Source organism: Podarcis bocagei (assembly GCF_964188305.1).
Source record: "Podarcis bocagei genome assembly, chromosome: 12".
Taxonomy (NCBI): Eukaryota; Metazoa; Chordata; class Lepidosauria; order Squamata; family Lacertidae; genus Podarcis; species Podarcis bocagei.
Window position 1 is genome coordinate 41,326,480 of NC_138137.1, and position 23,261 is coordinate 41,349,740.

Below are 23,261 nucleotides of genomic sequence, written 5' to 3' on the forward strand. Positions count from 1 at the left end.
ATGCTGTTGAACTTGGGTTCTGCCATGGGCTTCCCATGTGTATATGGTTGGCCACTTTGAGAACAGTGTTGGACTAACAGACTGTTTGGCCTGATCTGTTGGGCTCTTCTTACATTCAGTCTACTTGCTGTAATGGACAGTTCTGGGTTCTTACTGACAGACAGCACCACACTTTAAATACCCATTTGAATTAAGTAGGTGAAGCACCATGTTGCTGGCATATAGCAGGACTGGGATTTTACCATTTTGAATGAATGGCAAGAAACTGAGGGTTCTGAGATTCTTTTGACACCAATACCATACTTTGTGTTTACGTCCAGAAGTTACTCCAAAAGCTGCAACACACTTTCCAACTCCTCCTCTTAACTCTTTTAGGCATCGAGATTACGTGAAGAAGCTCATAACATGGGAAGTGTCCACATGTCAGAAATTTGTACTGAATTAAAAAACTTAAGATCTTTAGTTCGAGTATGTGAAATTCAAGCAACTTTGCGCGAGCAAAGGTAAGAATTCTGGGTTTCTCATCTTGATTTCCCAAATCCTTTTCATCAGTGTTTTTGTTTCATAATGTTTTATAAACTTAAGAGCTACTGAGCAACTTTCCCTAGCGTACAGTCAGGGGCTAAAAACTGTTACAGCTTAACATATAGGATGACATTGACTTAAACAGGAATAATACCTCCCTCCACAGCCATTGAACTACTGAAGGTGCCCTTGTGTGTTCCTGGATCTTGAACAATTATTTAGTCCATTATGTGTACCATTAAGGTAGGTCAACTATTTCTAGGCCCAGCAATTTTGTCCTTTTTAAAAATAAAAAATAAAATGCATACAAAACTGTGTTTATCACAGTATTATCCCTTCAACCTATTGTAGATTGAATAACTAACTTTAAGAATGTGCATGTCATTATTAAAGTACTAATTCATGGAGTAAATTACTCATCTAAGAATGGATTTGACATGCCAGTACTAATTGCTTTCTTTTCCCTTTGTAGGATACTATTTTTGAGACAACAAATTAAAGAACTTGAAAAACTAAAGAATCAGAATTCCTTCATGGTGTGAAAAAGTTGTGAATAATTGCACATGGGTTTTGAGTACAGGAACTGTAAAACTGATTGCCCAGTCTTAACATTTTTGAGCTGCATTTGAGTAGACTTTGGACCGTTGAGTTGGGCAAAAATAAAAAAGATAACATGGGAAAGGGGACAGGAGGGGTGTCATTCAGGGGAAGGAAACAAGGATGATTTGTAAAACCCTTGAAATGTAGATTTCTTGTAGATGTATTCTTCACGTTGTAAATATGTTTTGTAGAGTGAAGCCATGGGAAGCCATGTGTATCGGAGCTTAGACATCCAAAACTAATCAATGCTGAGGTGGCTAAATACCTAGCCTTTACATGTAAACCTGTCTGCAAAATTAGCTCTCTCTCTCTTTTAGTTAATTTATCATTCAGAAATCTTGCATTTCCTAAAATTCAATGCAAGCGCCAGGCGATCTGTGTCTCAAGGCTGTAACAGTTTGAAACAGTTTGGGTAATGTACAAAATATCATGAAACAACTGTTTCCACACTTGCACCGAATCAAGAGCAGTGCTTCTCCATTTCTGTTTTACAGAGCAGTGTTTTTCATTTTCTGTGTTCATTTCCCCCTTAAAATCCTAGATCTGATTTTATCAGCTTTTTTTTTTAAATTCTAATTTCCTCCTTTCCTAAAGCACTGTTGCTATGGCACTTTTCTATAATCTTTTCATTCCTGTGTACAGTAGCTTAAAATTGCAGTGATTGAGCATAACCCACTTGTTTGTATAAATTATTGAAATGTATTTCCATTTGCACCCTGTAAGAATGGACTGGTAGTACTGCTGGGCATGTGTGCTGAAAGTACATCCCTTTTTCAAATTATAAGGAAACAGCCCAATGAACATGTCAACATGGTTGTGGGAGGGAAAGAAGGAAAAAAAAACTAGTCAGATGTGAATTGTATCTGTTGTAATAAACATGTTTAAAACAAAGAAACACTGGTTTTCATTTCCTTTGGTCGAAACATTCGAATTTGGCCTCTTTGGGGATTTGTTTACCGAAGCTATTCTTGTTGAATACTTTTTTACTTATCTGAAAATAAGTCCTCAAGGGAGGCTTTATTTTAAAAATTGTAAACAGAAAATTGTGTATAAAATATTTAATGACATTCAACAAGGATCATTGACACCTCCCCAACAGTTGTCATATGTTAACTCCTGGTTTTACCTGTCTTGCTATTATGACATTTCATTTCGAAGGATGTTTGTGTTGTAGCTAACTGTTCAAGTCTGGTGCTGACTGCTGTTCTTAGCCATCACAAAACGCTGACTTTGTGTAATTGGAGTTTCTCACTATTTGAAAATGGTGGGAAGGCTCAGCTTTGTATATTGTTTCCTAAAGTATATTAAAAATAAAAAAGAAACTATTGCTACTACAAAATAAACTTGGGTTTTCTTTGCAAAAAACTGTTAGTCATAATATACTGCCACAAATCTTTGTACATTCCCAAACTTGACCGTTTAGAATTCTTGTTAATGCTGAAAGATGAAGGAATTGCAAACTTTGCTAATGTTCATGTGTTGCTTTAAACTCCTTCAAAGGTGCTGAAACCTCATTAATAGATTCGGTAGAATCTTGGCTTTGATACATATGTTTGCCTCCTGATTTGTGATGCTGTTGCCTTTTATCTTCAGTAATCTCTGCTTACATTTTTGCTTTTGTCATTTTATAAGAAATTTCAATTTTGTTTTTTCTTTTGGGGGCCTCTGAATAAACTAGGGACTGCCCATTCTTGTTTGTGTTGTCTGCCATATGCAGGAATCATGTCCACCCTTTAAGTTTTAGCATTGTATGGTAAAGGTGGTATACTAGCATTACATAGTAAGATTACAGCATAAGCCTAGTATTGTGGAAGTTCATTACGTTGAATCATTTGTGACACATTGCGAGCCTGGAAAAAAAGAACCAACTCTGCCAAATTATTTTGTCTGGCTATTTGACTACTTGTCCATTGGCAACCAGGTAAGTGACTTGTTTAAATGCTGTTAACTTGCCTATAATAAAAGAGTTTTGTATTGAGAAATTGGTGAGGAAATTTTAATTTGTGTAAGACCTCACTTTGCATCTACTCAACCTCCATGTGTTTCGAAGGAAATGAAGTTGAACTTCCTTCCACTGGTTTCAGTAGCTGCTGGCTACACATCCACAAGGCTTGATGACCTGCCTTCTGTTACTCATTTCACCAACCTGTCCACTTTCTCTGAACAAACTAGTTTTGTAGGTGAAACATTTTAAAAAGCAATTGACATTTAAAATACGCAGTATTCACCCCCAAGAAATACTATGAATTTATACAGTACCCCACCTAACAGTGCTTTTCTCATTGCTGGTCTAACTTGTTGTTCCCTGCTATCTTTGTATAATATCCGATACCAGGTGTTCATGGACTATATGAATCTTTGGCGTGACCCATGGATACTATTCTTGTACTAAAAAGCTTCCGAGCTGCTTGTAAGCCACTCAATACTTTATTTTGATGCACTGAATTAGTTTCTTGAAGAAATGAGCTTTGTCAAATCAGCAGCTTAAAAGTTCGCTAGAGCTTTTTATATACCGTTGGGAGGAAATTTAACAAAAAAAGCTGTGAGAGCAGTTATATGCATGTCAAAGTAGTCAGCTGAGCTATGTCTGTGTATGCACGCTTGCTGATTCTGTGTAAACACACATTTGCTGTGCAAGCACTGAATCATCATTGACAGTAACATTGTCCAGATAACCTGTTTTGAATGTGTGTGTGTTTTGGGGGGAAAGCAAGCATTCTAGATGTTTGTGTAGAAAACATTGGAAATATCTCCTTGTCTTTCTCTTAACTGGAAGGGGGGAGAGTCTAATGTAACATTCTCTCTCATCTGCTGTTCCTAGAGGATAAGGGCTATGAGAGTAACCACAGAGCCTAGGGCTTGCTGATCAGAAGGTCGGCAGTTTGAATCCCCGCGATGGGGTGAGCTCCTGTTGCTCGGTCCCTGCTCCTGCCAACCTAGCAGTTTGAAAGCACGTCAATGTGCAAGTAGGAACTGCTCCAGCGGGAAGATAAACGGCGTTTCCGTGTGCTGCTCTGGTTCGCCAGAAGCAGCTTTAATCATGCTAGCCACATGACCCAAAAGCGAGATGAGCGCCGCAACCCCAGAGTTGTCCACGACTGCACCTAACTGTCAGGGGTCCCTTTACCTTTTAATCAGCACATTGTTTTTTTGTAAAGAGTTCCAATTGTTCTTTTTCCTAGGTTCAGAATGCTTACTACTTGGCCAGGCAACAATTACCGTATTTTTTGCACCATAACACTCACTTTTTTCCTCCTAGAAAGTAAGGGGAAATGTCTGTGCGTGTTATGGAGGGAATGCCTATGGGTGGCGGGGAGGATCTGCTGCAGTCGTGAGCAGAGGATCCATGGTTCCCCTTCCTTCCCTCCTCCATGGCTCTCTTTGAAACAGCAAAGCGGGAGAAGAGCCACGGAGTGGGGAGGAGAGAGGGACAGAGAGCCTGGATACAAAGCATGGATCCACATTGATCCTCAGGATTTTTGCACAGGGTCACCCCAAATTCACAATCAGATCACATAGCATGTCCATGGCTACAGCTTGCACCAAAAAAATCACACACCCACTGTTGCCTGGGGCCGCAGTGGTGCAAAAACATGGTTACAAAGCATGGATCCACATGGATCCTCAGGATTTTTGCATTGGGCTACCCCAAACTCACCGACAGATCACATGTCTGTGGCCACAGCATGAACCACAAAAATCATACATCCACTGTTTCATTTAGAATATTTTTTTTTTCTTGTTTTCCTCTAAAAACTAAGTGCGTGTTATGGTCAGGTGCGTGTTATAGAGCGAAAAGTACGGTATATTACAATAAGCTACCAGTGTTCCATAATAATGGTTGCATTAGCCAAGTCGAACCAAACTGAAATTACAGACGCTTGGTTTTTCATGAGTTTGAATTGCATTTGTTTCAAGTTTTGTTCAATATATTTACTACCTGCCACTGAGGTGTGTGGGGTTGCATCCCAAATAGCATGTCCTTTTCAGGCATCTTACTCCCACAAGGCACAAGACTTTCCAAATCTCAGACAGATTAAAACCATCCCCATTTTAAAGGCAATTTAAAAAGGTGCACATCCTATAAGCTTCCTGTTGACTTCATTGGGATACATGGCTTTGTTTTTCCTGCTTAAGTCCTTTGTTTATCCTATGGGCATGAGATATTCAGGTATTAAACTAGTCCTTTAAGAAACCAGACTTGTGGGGAGGGATTCCCCCTTATAGAGGCAATGGAAAAAAGCAAATGGATAGCTATTACTCAGCTGAGCTTTCCAGCCTGTCAATTTCCTTGTGTGCTCCCCGGCTTCCAACCCCAGAACCTGTTGATTCAATTTCAGTTTCAGTTTCTCATTCCAATAGAAATTAATGGAAAGCAAATCAAATAAATGAAGTATTCATTTTATTTCCCATTTTCATCCTACAAATGAATGGGGCGCTTCAATTTTTTTTGTTAGTGCGCCCTGGTCATTGAGAGGCAAAGTCATATTTTTAGGGGAATTGTGACCTTTTGACCTGGGAGACATTTCAGTCTTGGAAACCACTTAGCTGGCTACGGATGGAAGTTTGGTAAATGTAGCATCAGTAGACAAGGAGTAGGGAACTGAGGCCTTCCAACTTAATTTCATGTTGTTGGGGGTGGGGTGGGGAGAGCTAGAGGAAAGTGGCAAAAAGAACGGGGTGCCCTGTCCACTGCCAGCATGTGCTTCCCATAATATTACTCCCAAGAGAATCTGGTCCTCAATGGAAAAAGGCTCCCCACCCCTGCAGTAGACTTGTAGCCTTTGCTTGGTAGCAGAGTTTTAAAAACACATGAATCTAACTGGCAGTTTGGTGCTGTGCATGTTGTGATGTGCATTCAAAGGTTGCTGAGTAATCAACTGGCCAAATGAAGCAGTCAGCACTGCTCCTTTTGGGTGATCTTCCTCATTCAAAAAGCATGCAGGCCGCTTAGGCCAGTGAAGTACAAAGTTGAAAGTTTGTCAGCAAGAAACATGAAGGATGCCCTGAGACGCGAAAGAGCAAGGAGAGGAGGGTGCCAGAAGATGAGCATCTCCTCATAGCTGTAGCCAGGGTCATGTTGCTAGGATACCAAGTGCCCTGCTGCCCAGTAAAGGGGTTTTGTTCAGCTCATAAAAACAGAATCCCCAATTATGTTTATTCTCTTCCCCTTTAGTTCCAAAGAAGAAAAATTTGCACACAGGTAAAAGAAGCTGAATGTCCTGCACGGCACCTGCCCTTCTCCCAGAGTGGTTGCTTAAGGTACATCTGTGGGGCATGTGCCAATATAGCTTCCCACTCACCCCAGCCTTTGGCTGCAAGGTGCAAGGCTTGGGAGTTCAGAGTGGCAGACAGCCTTCTGGGCAGAGAAAGAGCTAATGGATGGTAAGACTTGAATGACAAGGTAGTCAGATGTGTACTAAAGGAGAATAAGGATGAATGAATTATTTGCCTCAGCTTCAGAGCGGAAGATACAGGGCAAGTCTCTGTGCTGGAACTATTGGCAGGAAGGGTAGTGCGCGGAATGGAAGGTAGTAAAAAGGCAAAAGATAACCCCTGGACGATTAAGTCCAGTTGACTGGGGTTCGGCAATAATCTCGCTTTTCAGTCCGAAGGAGCCAGTGTTTGTCCACAGACAGCTTTCTGGGTCATGTGGCCAGCAGAACTAAACCGCTATTGGTGCACAGAGGACCGTGATGAGTGCCAGAGTGCAGGGAAACACAGTTTACCTTCCCACTGCAGCTGTTCCTATTTGATTGCACTGGTATGCTTTCAAACTGCTAGGTTTGCAGAGGCTGGGACAGAGTAACGGGAGTTCACCCCGTTGCGCGGCCAACCTTCCGATCGGCAATCCCCCAAGCTCAGTGGTTTAGACCACAGCGCCACCCGCTTCTGACAAGAGATGACATTCTAGGCCTCAAAGACAAAATTAAAGCTAACAAACACCAGGTCTGGCTAGCATCTATCCAAAAGTTATCAGACTCAAATGTAAAATTGCTTATCTAAATATGTACTGTAACTTGTCCCTCATTTCTGCCTCCATACCTGGGGACTGGAAAGCAGACAATGTAACTCCAATCTGGGGGATCCTGGAAATTGCAGACCAGTTAGCTTAATGTCTGTCCCAGAAAGACTAGTGGAAAGTGTTGTTAAAGATAAACTAACCAAGCATATTGAAAAACCGTTCTGAAGCAGAGCCAGCGTGGCTTCTGCAAGAGCAGGTCCTATCAGAAGCCTGTTGGAGGTGATTCAGTTGCAGATCCATGAATGAGGTCTCTGCCTAAACAGCAGATTGTGTGTGTTGTTGCGCCATCTACTGGCCGTCACAGCAAGATATCCCATAAGGATTCAATGGTCAGTGAAGTGGGATTCCAAATAGGAAGCCCACAAGATGGAAATTCGTTTAACTACCTTTCCAGCCATCTGTGTAGTAGAAATGAGATGACTGGAGATTATCTTGGATTCCCTGGTCTGCACACTGTGATATTATCCAGAGGTTGGTGACTACAAAATCCCATCATCCTTGACCATTGGCTATGCATGGGGCTGGTGTGAGTTGTAGTGCAGAACAGCTAGAATGCTGAACATTGGCTGCCGCTGGTGGAGACTCTTAGCCAGTCAGAGTGGATGCTTCCTTCCTATGTATTCAAATGAGTAGCATTAAACTTCAGTTAGGTGTACTTTTGCCAGTCTGCAAAGGCACTTGGTTTAGCTGTTCCCACTTACGTTCCTGCACTGGAGGTTAGTTTGATAAGGTGTGAATCCTGGATAAGACACTATCCCGTCCTGTCTGTGCTCTGCAATAATTTCTCTCCTGATACCCAAATGGAGGAAGGAAATGCACTGCCTCAGTCAGGTGATGGCAGCTCTCGTCATCATTGCCCCACAGTTTCCCCCTGTTTTACTTTTGAGAAAGTGTCAAGGGAGAGGATCTCTTCCTCAGAGTGAAGCATTTTGGGCACAGCAGCTTTGCTACAATGGCTGGAAGTTCTGTTGAAAACTGGGAAGTTACTTTAAACAGAACTTCAAGCTGCTGGCCAACTTTCCCAGAATGCCTCACTCTACAGAAAGACCCCCCTGCCCCTTTCTCATAGTGAGGGTGGGAGAGGAGAGCCCACACAATTTTGAGGCACTTTATTAGAGCATCATTACAATTTTGGTAAACTTCAGTATAATTTGCTGTGGCATATTAATTGATACAGGAAGGCCAAGAGAAATGAAACGCAAGAAAGCATTTGTTTCAACAATTGTGATCAGTAATTACTCAGGTTTTAGCATTCCTCTAAGCCAGTCATAACCAATCTGGTGCCTTCCAGACTTTATTTTATTTTATTTTATTGAATTGAATTGAATTTATATACCACTCTATGCCCAGAGGTCTCAAGACGGTTCGCAGTTTTGAACTCCCACCATTCCCAGCTGGCAGGACTTGGGTGAAAGCTACTCTGCTCTAAACACTGACACTCAAATTGCCACGTAGGACAGCCTGTCCTGGAGTTCACCAATTCCATGCACCGGCTACTGCGATTCTGGTTTCTATGCTTGCTTTTGTTTTGCAGTGTTTGCAGATGGCAGGAATGAGAGGCGAAATGCTTCCCATGGGCTTGCTCTGGAACAGGGCGTCTACCCAGACTATTTGTCCCTTTAGCCTGGCATTAATTCCGATTGGCAGTGGCTTCCTATGGCCTCATGCCACGATCTTCCACTACTTGGTTCTTTAAGAGCAAACTGGAGATGTCAGATGTGGAACGTGGGTAATGCATTTGGTCTACCATTGAACTGCAGCTATGGCTGCAGAGACATTATCTCCTTGCATTTGTCATCCACGGACCTATGTTATGTGCACCACCAGGTCCAGTACTTCCTCCTATTGTCTGTCCCCTCTTAATTTTGCCATCTTACTGTGACCACTGATAAGGCAGCACCAGTTTTCCAGGGGGATATAGATGCAGGACGCAATCCCAAGGGTGATGTCACTGGCTCTAACAGGTGCCAATTCAAGGAGCTGCTACCTGGAGAGGAGGTAGTGGGTACCTGCACATTCAGAAGCTTAGCCCCGACAGGGCAATATAGCTGTTAATTTTGGGAGAACTAGCAGACCCCACTAGATGGCAGCAACACACTGGAGATCTTCATTGGTATGTGGTTGGAGAGCAAACCCCATTCCTCATTCCTTTTCTCCCCTTGCTCTTACAGCTTTCAGTTTTTAAAGTGTTTCTTCCCATCTCTCCTTTACAGGGTATAGACCCCTCTGTCTGCCTGGCAGCCAAAAATCCAAGTGTTCTTAAATGTAAAATAGGTTATTGCATTAATTCACAAAGCCCTGAGCAACCTAGGCCAAAGGTACAGAGCAAACCTTTAGTGTGGCAGGACCTGCCCTGTGGAACTCCTTGCCAACAGAAGGTCAAATGGAATTTCCAGTTGAATCTTAGGACTCGTCCAGACTTCATTTGGTGCCTCATTTATAGGGATAGGAGCTGCAGTTTGTTCCGATTCAACATTAAAGAGGAGATTTTCCTGGGGAAGTGTTCCTGGACTTCTGTTTTTATTTCAGAACATGTAAAATAAAACAAAAACCCAAATCATATTTGAATGCTTATCCCTTGCAAGTGTTTTCTCTAAATGACGCATTAGATTGCAGTGTTTCCCCCCCAGCCCCTTTCTTTGTGATCCCTTTTTAAGCTTGTACATCAGGGTTGTAGTCCAAGAACATATGGAGTCCCTGCTAGAGTATAGTTGACTTCAAGGTCCTTGCAGCTCTTGCAAATCAATCTCCAAAGTGCCTTTTTGTGGTTTGGTGCCCTTTAAATCCATAGTTAATAGGCAGAAGGGGGTCAAACCTATTGAGGTGACTTTTTGCACCACAGCCTTCAGCCCCCGTGACTCAAAATAAAAAATCAGAAGTTGCCTTAGAAACCAAGTAGTTAGGAGTAAGCGCAAGGTAACAGTGGAGCCCAGAATGGATAAAATAAATCCACACAAAGCACTTTAAGAGATTCAGGGCAGCTGCCAGATTAAGAACAGCTCCAGCAACTCATGCAATAAACCATTTCAAATGGGATTATAATAGCAGCTGGAGGGGAACCTAAGCAAACTCATCCTTATCGATCTGTGAGAAAAAAATAGAAGTTCACGGGGGGGGGGAACCCACACACGTAAAAAAAAAAAGCTCAATGCAATGTCATTGTCAGATAACATACAATTTTACACTGGATTTCTCTCCCCACCCCCACCCCACTGCCTCACTGTGGACTGGGGAAATCAGAATTAAATTGGGGTGGGGAGGAAAGAGTGTAAGCTGCCACTTGGATGAGGGCATAACAAGACTTGTAAACATGGGATGCCCCAAATCTGCTTTCAACGGCTGTGTGCTCACAGCTTTAACATCCTTACAAGGAAAAGACAACTACTTAAGTGCTAACTCGCTTCCCATCGCTAGAGGGCAAGAAACACGTACATGCTCAACCTACTGTTCCTTTTCAGAACAACAGACTGCAGCAGGTTGTGCAGAGATTTCTGCGCTCCCTCTGGCGTTAAGTGCAAATGGCAACTTCTTCCGCAAGTGTAGCGCTAAGCAGAAAGAGGTGGCAAGAATACCTCTTGGATCCTCCACTTTGGAATAAATAGAAAAGAAATGGGGAAAGATCCCATTGCCTATGCTGACTTTGCAGGGGGCTTGCCCAGATTTCAGACTCGGGTCTCCAAGCCTTATCTGGAAATGCTGGGCACTGGGAGGGAAGGAAGCAAAATACCTTCCATCTTTTTTCCTCCTCTGGTGACTGGTCACATCCTTTGCTTTGCGGAACCACTTCTTTTCTTTTATTATTTATGTCTGTATCTCACCCGTCTGACATTGAGAGTATATTAACTTATGGTCTCTCTGTGTGTTTTGGGAGCTGCATGGTCAGGGGAAAAACAATGCTGTCCACGGTTGTAAAGACTGCAGAGAGAATAATTGGGTGCACTCTTCCCACCTTGGATCAAATCTATGCTTCCAGGTGCTATAAGAAAGCTGCAGAGATAGCGCAGGATAGTGCACACCCCAGAAATGATCTCTTTCAGCTTCTGCCTTCTGGTACAGGGTTATAAAGACTAGGACTAGCTGCCTGAGAAACAGTTTCTATCTAAATGTGATTTTGGTTTTAAATGCAGTGTAAGGAATCTAAAGGGACGCGGGTGGTGCTGTGGTTAAACCACAGAGCCTAGGACTTGCCGATCAGAAGGTCGGCGGTTCGAATCCCCGTGACAGGGTGAGCTCCCGTTGCTCTGTCCTTGCTCCTGCCAACCTAGCAGTTCGAAAGCACGTCAAAGTGCAAGTAGATAAATAGGTACCGCTCCGGTGGGAAAGTAAACAGCATTTCGGTGCGCTGCTCTGGTTCGCCAGAAGTGGCTTAGTCATGCTGTATGCCGGCTCCCTCGGCCAATAAAGCGAGATGAGCGCCGCAACCCCAGAGTCGGCCACGACTGGACCTAATGGTCAGGGGTCCCTTTACCTTTACCGTAAGGAATCTATGGGAGTATATTGTATTTTTAAAAATGGGGTATCAGAGTTTTTAGGGGGCTAACCAGGCTGGAACAGCTGGGATAGCAGGCTTGTTGGTTTTGAATGTCTGATGTAGATTTTTTTCCAATTTCGTTGTTCTGGATGGGACAATGTCAATAAAGATTTGCATCGCATCGTATCGTATCTGTGATGGCTCTTGGCTACAATCTATTTTTGATTCCTCTCCCACCCATCATCCCACACTGAAGACAATCCTTGTGGTCCCTTCCAAATCCTACATTTCTACGATGAGCAATCTGCCTGGGTGTCACAGATTTCAGGAGTGAAGCAAAAAAGGTGCAGTAGAAGCTCCTGTGAGAAAACACCCTCCAAAGAACTTCACACTGAAACACCTCTGGTCCTCAACTGGATTGTGCAAAAGCTACAAAAGCACCAGCCCCTTGAAGGCAGATGGCCCCACACTCCAAGGCAGGGCAAGTCCTGTACTGCGGCCTTAAGTCTTTTTCATTAAAATGAATAAAAACTAATTGCTCAGGCATTACTAAATAGCACCTATGTCAGGCAAAATCAACATTTTGAAATATATCCCGGAGGCTTCTCTTGCTTTTTGTTGATGATGATGCTCATACTCAAGATAAAGCACTGACCTTTAGGAGGCACTCGGGGCTTTGAAATGCCCTTTGCCTGGCCTTGTAGGACAGGTTTAACTGTATTAACCAGCCCACTTGTTTGTGCGTATAAGGGATTAGGAAGCAATACTTTGCAAAGCTACCGACTGCAAATTCTAACTTATGCAAAGCCTGATGCCCTAAAGATAACTGAAGATGTCAACATGTAGATATCATAGAGCTAAGTGTTTGGTGTCCTACAAATTTGGCTTCTGAATACTAGAATTTTTGTAGCATTTCCGAATTCAGCATGGGGAAATATAGTTCAATTCATCAATTGTGTTGACTTCTGCAATACCAAAAAGTGCAAGTCTAAATGCAGGGAATTATTGCTTCTTGTATAAGGAGATCAGAAAATCAGATGGTAAGGGTTTATTGTTTTTTTAAAAAATCAAGAGTTTAAATCTAGTAGGGTGTTTTTTTACCCACATATTCTGAAAACCTCCAATATTTATGGGGCAACTGCCTTAAGTAATTCTTGGTGACTTGTGCTTCCTTCATCAAGGAGGCCAATGCAATGTAAAGGGAACGGACCAAAATGGCACAGTATCCAGAATGAGTCCTAAATTAGATCTAAATTCAGCATGTATACGTAAATGTGCAGGAAATTTAATCTTCGGAGGTGCAGATAATAAATATGCTTCAGTATTCTATAAAAAAGGCTGTGCCATTTCACTTACATGGTGGTAAATGAATAAATGCTTGATTAAATATAGTTGAAATCTATGGCAAAGCTGGTGGTAACAAGCTGGTTGGTAACTTGTAGGGATTGTGAACTGGAAAGCCATGCATTCAAACTTCTCATTTGTATTTCTGAGGCGATGGCCATGCCACTGTTCTCCCAGGCTTAACGCTTGCACTCGTCTGCAATCTTGTGATAACAAAAGTGGCCTCCAGCCTTGCCCTACCTCACAGAGCCGTTGTGAGGATAACAGGGGAATTTCTCCTGCTCTTTGGAAGAAGGGTGCAGGCGATGGTGTCGATCTTCATTAAGAAATATGATTTTGCCTTGAACCGAGATGGATGCTTTAGCTAAGATTCCTGCATTGCAGGGAGTTGGACAGTTCTATGACCTCTCCCTGCAGCTGCTTTAAAGCAGCAGGTGAAACTCCTGCATGGGGCAGCCTGCTCTTCAATCAGTGCAAATTGTTGCAAACCCTACCCTGCGACTGGTTGAGCAGGTGGCTGCCTGGGACTCAGCTGGAGGGCAAATGGGACCAGAGTTGGGACTGAGCTAGGCTGGAAGCAGGGAGCCAGAAGGTGAGCTGGGTCTGGGTCAGGAGTTTCCCCTCCCCATTTTCTCTCTCTTTTGCATGCCTCCCTTTAGTGATGTTAAGCAGACCTGGAGCTGGCGCCTAGGCCTCATTACCTCCAATTACCATAATAGTTGCCTCTTTCTTGTGTGTAGCTTCCACCCTCCCTCCCAATTCTCCCTGGGGGTGAATATCTGCCTCTTTTCCACCTTGACTTGCTCTATCGATTCCCCCTGGCCCAGATCCCAGCAGCAAATGCAAACGTGTCTCTCTGTCTCTCTCTGTCTCTCTTGCTCACTGGCGAGCCAGGGATGGGAGCTCTGCTGCTTGGGCCGCCCTGTTATTGATCACCTGGCTGAGGAACATTTATAGGCACTTAGAGCCACTTAGACATCTGCAGGGTGAAGGTGTTTTTCCCCCCTCTCTCTCCTTTCTGCAATATTTGGGGGCTCTGCAGTCTGAGCTCCATGAAAAGGCACAGCAAATAGGACGTCTCCCCTCCATATTAGCTATTAATAATAACACAGTAATATTATTCTGCAATTTTAAGGAAAAGTGGGTGTTATTCCTATTACATTTTCATCTCTAAGGAGCAGGTGTCAGTGTACATTGTCTCTCCTGCTGCTCCACTATGGCTGCACACACAACGTGCATATTCCACCACCTGCTCCAAAGGATCCCAGGAACTGTAGTTTGTGAAAGGGTGAAGAACTGGAACCCTGTGGGGGGCAAACTACAGTTCCCATGAATCTTTGGGCAGAAATGTGCTTAAATTGTATGGTGTGGCTGCAGACTCCAGTCCCCTTTCGCTTTCATGCGCAACAACTGATGCAGGCGCATTTGATCAGGACCAAATAAAATGCCACCATGAGCCAATTTCCCAGTTCCTTAGGATACTTCTCGAGGCTGGATGTTAAGCAAAGCAAAGCAAAAATGAGGAGGGAAGAGAGAGGGAGAGAAATGCTGTAAAAGAAAAGGTTGCAGCAGTCTTCAGAGCAGGTTTTCTTTACCTGGAGTCCCTGGGCAGGCTTCACGGAGCCCATGAACCAGGCACAGAAAAACAAAAATCCAACGGAATAAAATAAATTGTATTCAGGGATTTGTTTGGATGAGCTTATGGGCATTTTTCTGGGGAGGAGGCCCATAGCTTTCACCACATTCTCAAAGCGGTCTGTGATCCTACAATGGCTAAGAACCACAGCTTTAGAGGAGAGGAGGCGTTCTGCAGAAAATGAGGTTAGACTGCGTGGGGGAGCAGATTTCAGGTGGCCTGAAGGGTCACTGGGACAAGGAAACAATGGCTGTTGTCCCCTTGAAAACAGATAAACGCCGCCATTTGTTTGGATCTGTCTCCAGCTCCAGTCAGAAGACACAGGTCCTTTTGTCAGGCAGGGGACAGAAGTGGCCTTGAGTGTCCTCAGTGAGCAAGCCAGGAAATTCCCCCTTGCATCTCGCAGCTGATCCTGGCACTCAGTCATTGTATATTAATGGTGCCACTGAAAAGCCCTCCAGCCTTTCAATGTTGTGCGGCAGTAGGGATGCGCACGGATCTCTCAAGCAGATTTCCTCTGAGCCATCCATCCCACTCTGGATCAGTCTCCAAAGCAATTTGGGAATGGGGCTAAGTGTTCTTAAATGATTTTTTTTAAAAAAACCCTATTTTAACATAAAGTGAAAATAGGGCTTGAAGAAAGGGCAGTGAGTGCGCATGATTGTATCCTCCCACAAGCAGTTTTCCTACAGGAAGGAGAAGCAGCACCCACACCCCACAGGTCTGAAACCTGATCCTGCACAGGCCTAGCAGTTATCGAAATTATTTATTCGTTATTTAATTATTTAATTTGTATAGTGCCCTTCATCTGAAGAGCCACAGGGCAGCTCGCAAAATACAAAATGAGGTACAGAATAAAAATAAACTAAACAACCAAGAACCCCCTCCCACAGTCAGCTATGGCGGCCACTGGGCGACTTGGCCTAACATTTCTCACAGTTCTCAAAGGGGAGGAGAGACAGGATTTGGGCTGGCTAGGCCTGCCTCAGTTATGAGAGCCAGTGTGGCGTAGTGGTTAGAGTGTTTGACTAGGCCCTGGGAGACCAGGGTTCAAATCCCCACATGGCCATGAAGCTCACCGGGTGACCTTGAGACAGTCACTGACTGCCTCAACAGCCCAATTTACCTCACAGGGTTGTTTTGAGGAGGGAGATAACCAGCTACACCACCTTGCGTTCCTTTGAGAAAAAAGTGGGATATAAATGCCGTCGGTCAATATGCCCACCTGGAAAGAAATGGGGTGGCACCCCATGACCACTTTGAGCCCTGGTTGTAAGGCTAAGGCTAGGTGTCCCCTGTACATTTAAAGCATTTCCGCCCTCTCAATACTTTTCCTGAGCCTTCTGCCATGTTATTCAACTCATGGGTGTATTAAAAGAAGGTTGGATGAGGAAGGTCCCCCTCTGACCAAATCTTGACATCGCAGACCTTCTGATGGATTCATTCTTAATATAAAACCTTCCAGATTCAGCCTTGTAAATCGCTTGCAACAACAACAACAACAAAAAGAGACTTGCGGCCCTTCAAAGACAAACAAGTTTATTCTGACAGGAGTTCTCATGGGTTGCAGTCCACTTCATCGGGGCAAGGAAGTATCAGCTACCCATTGTCAACATGGAAGCAGGGCTTTTTTCCCAGCCAGAACTCAACGGAATTCAGTTTCAGTACCTTTCAGGTAGGCTCCAAGAGAATGAGGGAAGTGTTCATGGAGAAGAAAATAGCACTGCATGGGAGAATTTCATTTTCTTTGATGCTATGGGAATGCCAGAGCCCTCAGACCAGGAAGCTAAAGTTTTTCTTGGATGGCTAGTGCCAAAGTGAGGAGCCTGTGGGCCTCTAGCTATTCTTGGACCCACACGCCCAACAGATAGCAAAAGATTATGGGAGCTGTACTGAACCAACCCCTGGAGGTTCCCCATCTCTGCTGTACAAACTTACCCCTGGAAGTAAAAACTGCACAGGACTGGGCAGCAGAAGCTGGCCTATGAGAGCAAATGGAGCACTGCCCCACCAAGCCCAGCCAGCTCTCACCAGTCCAGAGGGTGGCCATGCCTGCCATCTTCCCCCTCCTTAAGTCTCAGACCAGGCTGTCACATTTATCAACCTACAGAGCGCTGCAAGTGAGCTATTGACTAAGATTACGGCTTGGGTTCTTTCTTTTCCCTTTTTGCTGTTGACCAAGGCTAAGCCGTTCCCCCACCCCCGCAACACACAGAAATCCCCCACCGTAATTGCTAGGTGGATGTTTGCGTCTAAGGTTTAGGGTGGGATCCCTTGAGGCTGCATTCTTCACCCAAGTCTAGGAGAGATTGGGAGGGCTGTGCTATTTGGCCTGGAGGAGAGGCTGCAGGAGCCTTTCAGAGCCTTGGCGTTCTTTCCTCAGCATCCACTTTGGGCTGCTGCTTTGAGTGTGGGTTCCTTGGCGGGGAGCGAGCGAAACAGAGAGAGGCAGGCAGAGAGAGAGAGAGAGAGAGAGAGAGAGAGAGAGAGAGAGAGAGGCCCTTGCATGTGCTTAGCCTGGGCCACACAATCAGTCCAAGTTAAGTCTCCAAGCTGCTCTCACAGACCTTGTAACAGAGACACAGGATGACGCTTCAGGCCTCTGCTTGTTGCTTCCTCGTCCTCAGAGTTATTATCTTGCATTCCTTTGGGCTGCTGAACATGTCATTACTGTTGCTTTGTGCAAACCTTTACCTTCTACCCTCTTTTTGGTCATCCTGCTCCCAATTTATCATTTGCTTTTTGCCAATTGTTGAGTTTTGCTTCACACACGGGTGCTCCTTTGTGTCTCGACGGAAGAATGACGGCACCATTTATTACATTTAAGGTTGCTTGTCATCGCCTGGTGTGGATTGCAGCTGCTGGGATGGGGAAGCCCTCGTGAAACCACTCTGACCATGATGCAATGCGGGCAACTGGACACATGCTTCAGAATCATGGGAGCTGGCCTTAGAGCGCAGGACTGATACACAGAGACAACACTCGAAAGTTTGTTTATTTATTTATTGCATTTATATCCCCACCTTTCCTCCCTCAGGAGCTCAAGGTAGCATACATGGTTCTCCCCCTCCTTACTGAATCCCCACAACAACCCTGTGAGGTAGGTTGGTCTGAGAGGCAGTGACCAGTTCAAGGTCAAGCTTCATGCCCAAGTGGGGATTTGAACCCTAGTGCGGTGTTGAGGGTTAAACCACAGAGCCTAGGGCTTGCTGATCAGAAGGTCGGCGGTTCGAATCCCCGCGACAGGGTGGGCTCCCGTTGCTCGGTCCCAGCTCCTGCCAACCTAACAGTTCGAAAGCACGTCAAAGTGCAAGTAGATAAATAGGTACCACTCCGGCAGGAAGGTAAACGGCGTTTCCGTGCGCTGCTCTGGTTCGCCAGAAACGGCTTAGTCATGCTGGCCACATGACCCAGAAGCTGTACCGCTGGCTCCCTCAGCTAATAAAGCGAGATGAGCACCGCAGCCCCTACGACTGGACCTAACGGTCAGGGGTCCCTTTACCTTTACCTCCCAGGTTCCAGTCCGACACTCTAACCACTACACCACACTGACTCTCCAGGAAATTGGAAAGCTTCTGAAGAAAGCGGACAGTGGCACCACAGCAGTGCATGATGAAAATGGGGCATGGACAAGACAGATCACAGAGATGTATCTTAGCTAAAACCTCTTGCCTCAGCTAGGTTTGACAAACAGGGAAGAGGCATACAAAGGATGGAAAAGTCAAGCACAGCAGTAATACCATTTTTGGGATACTTTACACAGAAAGCAGTTCATGACGAAGCAGCAAACAAACAAAAAAACTCCCTGTAAAGTGCAGTTCAAAGCAGTGTTATATTGTACAATTCCAAAGAACAGCATGTCTGCATAAGTTTTGTAAAGTGCAATTCAAAACTTATAAATTCAAAACTTATAAAGTACCATTCCCAAAAATATTGCTTAATGAAAAAATGGAAAATTGGGGGGCGGGAGGTATGGAATGGAGTGTCCTTAAAGACATTGCTGGCTGGCATCCTTTGAAGAAAAATCTGGAACATTTTGTAGCCATGCCCAGAGATAGATACATAATAAAAAGCATGCATTTCAAAACAATGGATTTGCGATACACAGGAAGAGTGTGAAGCACCCTCTCATCTAGGAGGTGGGAGCAGCAGAATGAGCACTTTTAAGGACCTGCACCTGGAGCAAGGTGAGTCCTCAGGGATGGAGTCAATCGGTCTCTGGCAAACATTCTCTTTTCTCTTATGGGGCTCCATGCCTCCCCTATGCTTGCTTCCTTTAGCAGATGCCTATTACAACTGCCTTAGCACAAATATCCAGGATCCAGCTTTTGATGTCACTGTTACATGGTTGAGGCAACAGATTTTTTTTCTATTACTGTGGATCGTACGCACACTGAATTAGGCACACCACACATTTGACTTAAAAGGTAAACCCTGCCCTGAACATTCCTCCCATTATTATGACAGAGCCATTGTTGGAAAGAGAAACCAAACAAGATAATGTCTAGAGTTAGACCAGTCCACAGTTGTAGACAAATCCTTAAAAGCTTTATATTTGGATCCTAAGTAACCATGAGACTGTAGAACTGAAGGGGTGGCACAGTCTGGCCTGTGGCCTTGACGAGGGAATGCTGGGAGACTGCTTTCCCTGCTTCCCAGGAAGAATGTCATGGCAAGGGGGAGTCATATTTGGCCCAAACCCTCCAACATTTCTCCAATGAAAATAGGGACATCCTAAGAAAAAGCGGGACATTCTGGGACCAAATCAGAAACCAGGACGGCTTCTGCTAGGAACAACACTTACAATAATAAATAATAATAATAATTTTTTATTTATACCCCGCCCTCCCCAGCCAAGGCCGGGCTCAGAGCGGCTTACAAGCAATAATAAAAACAAGATGAGTGATTACAACTTAAAAACAAAATAAAATACAACATTAAAATAATGGAACATTAAAATATTAAAATGGAGCCTCATTGCAGGAGAAGGAAAAGAAAAAAGAAAAAGGGGGCGGAGGGAATCAAATTGGCTCCAATCCAAAGGCCAGGCGGAACAACTCTGTCTTACAGGCCCTGCGGAAAGAGATCAGATCCTGCAGGGCCCTGGTCTCATGAGACAGAGCGTTCCACCAAGTTGGGGCCAGTGCTGAAAAGGCCCTGGCTCTGGTTGAAGCCAATCTAACTTCCTTAGGGCCTGGGACCACTAGGGTGTTGTTATTTATGGACCTTGAGGCTCTCCGTGGGGCATACCAGGCGAGGCGGTCCCGTAGGTACGAGGGTCCTAGGCCGTGAAGGGCTTTAAAGGTCAAAAGCAGCACCTTAAATCTGACCCTGTACTCCACCGGGAGCCAGTGCAGCTTGAAAAGCACTGGATGAATATGCTCCCATGGCAGAGACCCTGTGAGGAGCCTCGCTAAGACCATCCTAAGTACTAGTGCAGGCGTCAGTTTCAGCAGGGGGCCGGTCCAGTCTCTCAGACCTTGTGGGAGGCCGGACTATATTTTGTGGGGGGAATGAATGAATTCCTATGCCCCACAAATAAGCCAGAGATGCATTTTAAATGAAATGACACATTCTACTCATGTAAAAACACACTGATTCCCGGACTGTCCACGGGCCGGATTTAGAAGGCGATTGGGCTGGATCCAGCCCCCAGGCCTTAGTTTGCCTACCCATGTACTACTGCCTGAGTTCTCTCTCCCCCCCCCCTTTCCACTCTGGGTACTTTTATCGACTGAAGCATGGGGTGGGGGAATACTTCAAATAAATAAGTGCATATGTGTGTGATGATTATAGCTACTTGTTCTTCTGGACTGCGGTAGTTTTCATTATCCCCCGCCCCCCTTCTTTCAACAAGAAAACCAAGCTTTAGCAATAAAGAATCACGACTCTTCAAAATGACCTATGATGACAACGACTTAATTTTACTTAAGACAATGACTGGCATTCCAAAAACAGTTTTTCTCCCGCGGGGTCACACACAGGGCTTCTGCTGACTCAGTAGAATTTTTACTTCTACTGTAAAACAACAACAACAACAACAAACCCAGCCACCCTGCATTTCAAAAGTAATTTGCCATGTAGCCTGGAGGGCTGCTATTCTGGGAAACAAACCTGAAGCCCTATTGGGCTCACAGAACTCCACAGTACTTTGGATCATGGCCAATGCCTTGCCCATTGACTTTTGAACACTGAAGACTGAAACAGCGACTCCAGAGGAGAACCCAGAAACTGAGCAGGGATATACCTCTGAGCGCCTGACAAATGCTGGAAAAGCTCACGGCTGGTGAGCCCAATGTGGACACCCCAGGAAGCCCGATTAGTCTGAAGCCTTCTTGCAAGTAGTTTTAAGGAGCAATCTAACTGTAGCATGTGGAGCTGGGAGCACCTGAGTGTCTGACTATAAGTTGAAGCAGCGGGGAGGATGTTTTTCAGGGGCTTTATCCCATTGCAAGGTTGTGGACAGATGGTCTTCTAAAGTAGGGCGAGGCATATTGGTCAGCTGCTGCTGTCAAAGGCATTCATGTGGATACTGGAGACTGACACAGCATGGATGCATCCGAAAATCTTAGATTAGTGGAGTTGTGCAGCCAGCATCACTGTTTGTGTTTGTACCGCTAAATAACACACAAGAGTCGTCTTCTGGGTGTGATGGAAAGAGGACAGGTGGACCCCGTCTTCTGACCCCCCCCCCGCTATTGGTTTGTTTAAGAAAATGTATGTTTTGTTATTTCTAAAGAAACTCAGGGTCACTAAGAAATCCAAACATCACAACAATATTAAAATAACAGTTCTCAGTCCAACCCCAGGCACAAAATCAGAGTAGGACTACAAATAATTCCCTCCCCCCCCCCAAAAAAAGCACACAGCCATCAGAACTAATCAAAGATAAATTGGAAGAATAAAATGCCTTTTCAAACAGCCATTTTCACAGCAGCAATGAGGTTCCACAGGGCAGGTGCCACAACAGAAAAGGCTCTGACTGGTTAGTGTAGAGACAATTTACCTGGGAATCGCAGTTGGCAATTTTGAAGAAAGCTGCGTCTTCCCTATCAAGGATGCTTTGGGTATGTGTTTCAGAGGAGCGGGTTAAGAATAGGTTTAAGCCGGCTCCAGTGCACTCCCGCCACTGGAGTTTGAAGACACATACACATGCTATTAGCCACAATTTGTCTGTATCCTGTAGTTTCTTGGGAAACACAGCTGATTGAAGTGTTTCCTCTCAAACCAGCTTCCATCCAGTTTGAAGACGTCAGCCATGGTCAAGCTGGGGTGTGTAACACTGGAGACGACTATTGTGCATGTACAGATGACAGCTTCCTTGAAGAAGAGTTTGGGGGTGGGTTTGCAGTCTGGGGAAAACAAACAGGGAATGTGCAGGGAAGCAAACCAGGTGACCAGGTAATGGTGTGTAGAACAAGTAAAAATGTGACTTGAAATGCAGCGTTGAGCAAGGGTGACCCCTATATTCTAAGTTGCTAATGTGTACCTAGCCTTGGTCACGGAGTCCTCCGGATGTTATTGGACTACAACTCCCAGGACCCCCGACTACTGGGTATGCTGGCTGGGGCTGATGGGAGCTGGAGTTCAATAACCTCTGGTGGTCCCCAGGTTGGCTACCCATAGACTAGGTGTTGTGGCATATGGGAGCCAGTGTAGTGGTTAAGAGTGTTGGCCTAGAGTATCAAATTCCCCTCTTATCTATGATGCTCACTGGGTGATTTTGGCCCAGTCACTATTTCTCAGCTGAATCTACTTCACAGGGTTGTTGTGAGGATAACATTTTTTCATTATTATGGAAGGTGGGATCATGTGCACTGCTTTGAGCTCCTTGGCGGGAAACTGGTACAGAACTGTAATGTAGTTATACCTTTGTAAACCAAGAAAACTTTAATAAAATATTATTTTTAAAAAAGAACTGTAATGTAGTAAAATAAACTGTGATTTCAGCAGCCTACACCTAACTATGAATTGAGACCCTCTGAATTTAATGAAACTTTGCCCTTCAAGTCTATGATATTTGCATATTTACCTGGATCGTGCCTCCTTGACCACAGAGAAGGATTTACTTTGCAATCAGGCTTTGTGGCCCACATGTTTTTGTACCCAGGGGTAGAAAAGCAGCGCAAAGTGTTACAGGCCCTAAATATGTGATATGGTGGGGGACCTGCACCTTGATAGTGAGACATAAGACCTGCTGTACAATCAGGGACATGTCCCAGCTAAATCCCCCCCCCCCCCGCCTATCGTTTCCCAGTAAATCCAAAGTCGTCATGAAACAAACCGTGGAAAGAAAAGACAGAAAGAAAGGCTGAGAGTAATCCTGCCTGCTCGGTCGGTGAGAGAGTGCCCTAATAAATGAATTAGCATCTCAGTAAGGAGATCGCTTTGGGGCTGATATTGATCAGACCGGGCCTGTGTGTTTGCCTGGGATTGTTTGGGGGGGATAATTGAGTGTCAGTCTCTGTCTGTGTCGTCTCGCTGGCGCCTGGCGCTTTCGCGTTTGCTAATTTTCACTAAATGTCTTCTCCTGGTACATCTATATCCCAACCGAGCAGCCAGGCTCCTGCTGGTCAAACCGTCCGTCTGACTAGGCTTTATTGATCATCGGGACGGGAGGAGGAGGGGCGGCGGCTGGAAGTGCGCAGAGGAGAAAGGGG

The 23,261-nt window shown here is 44.7% G+C and overlaps 1 protein-coding gene and 1 long non-coding RNA gene across 5 annotated transcripts in view; one reads left to right on the top strand and one right to left on the bottom strand.

Annotated features, from left to right (window-relative positions):
• Positions 1 to 2,020, top strand: part of WAC (WW domain containing adaptor with coiled-coil) — a 47,476-nt gene extending 45,456 nt beyond the window's left edge. For all 4 annotated transcript variants that reach the window (XM_081164115.1, XM_081164116.1, XM_081164117.1 and 1 more), the window contains exons 13-14: positions 376 to 503; positions 998 to 2,020. In XM_081164115.1, the coding sequence (XP_081020241.1) occupies positions 376 to 503; positions 998 to 1,067 (198 nt within the window). In that variant the 3' untranslated portion in view covers positions 1,068 to 2,020. The remainder of the gene's footprint in view (positions 1 to 375; positions 504 to 997) is intronic.
• Positions 1 to 23,261, bottom strand: part of LOC308569900 — a 618,054-nt gene that overhangs the window by 1,415 nt on the left and 593,378 nt on the right. The gene's annotated exons all lie outside the window — the stretch shown is intronic.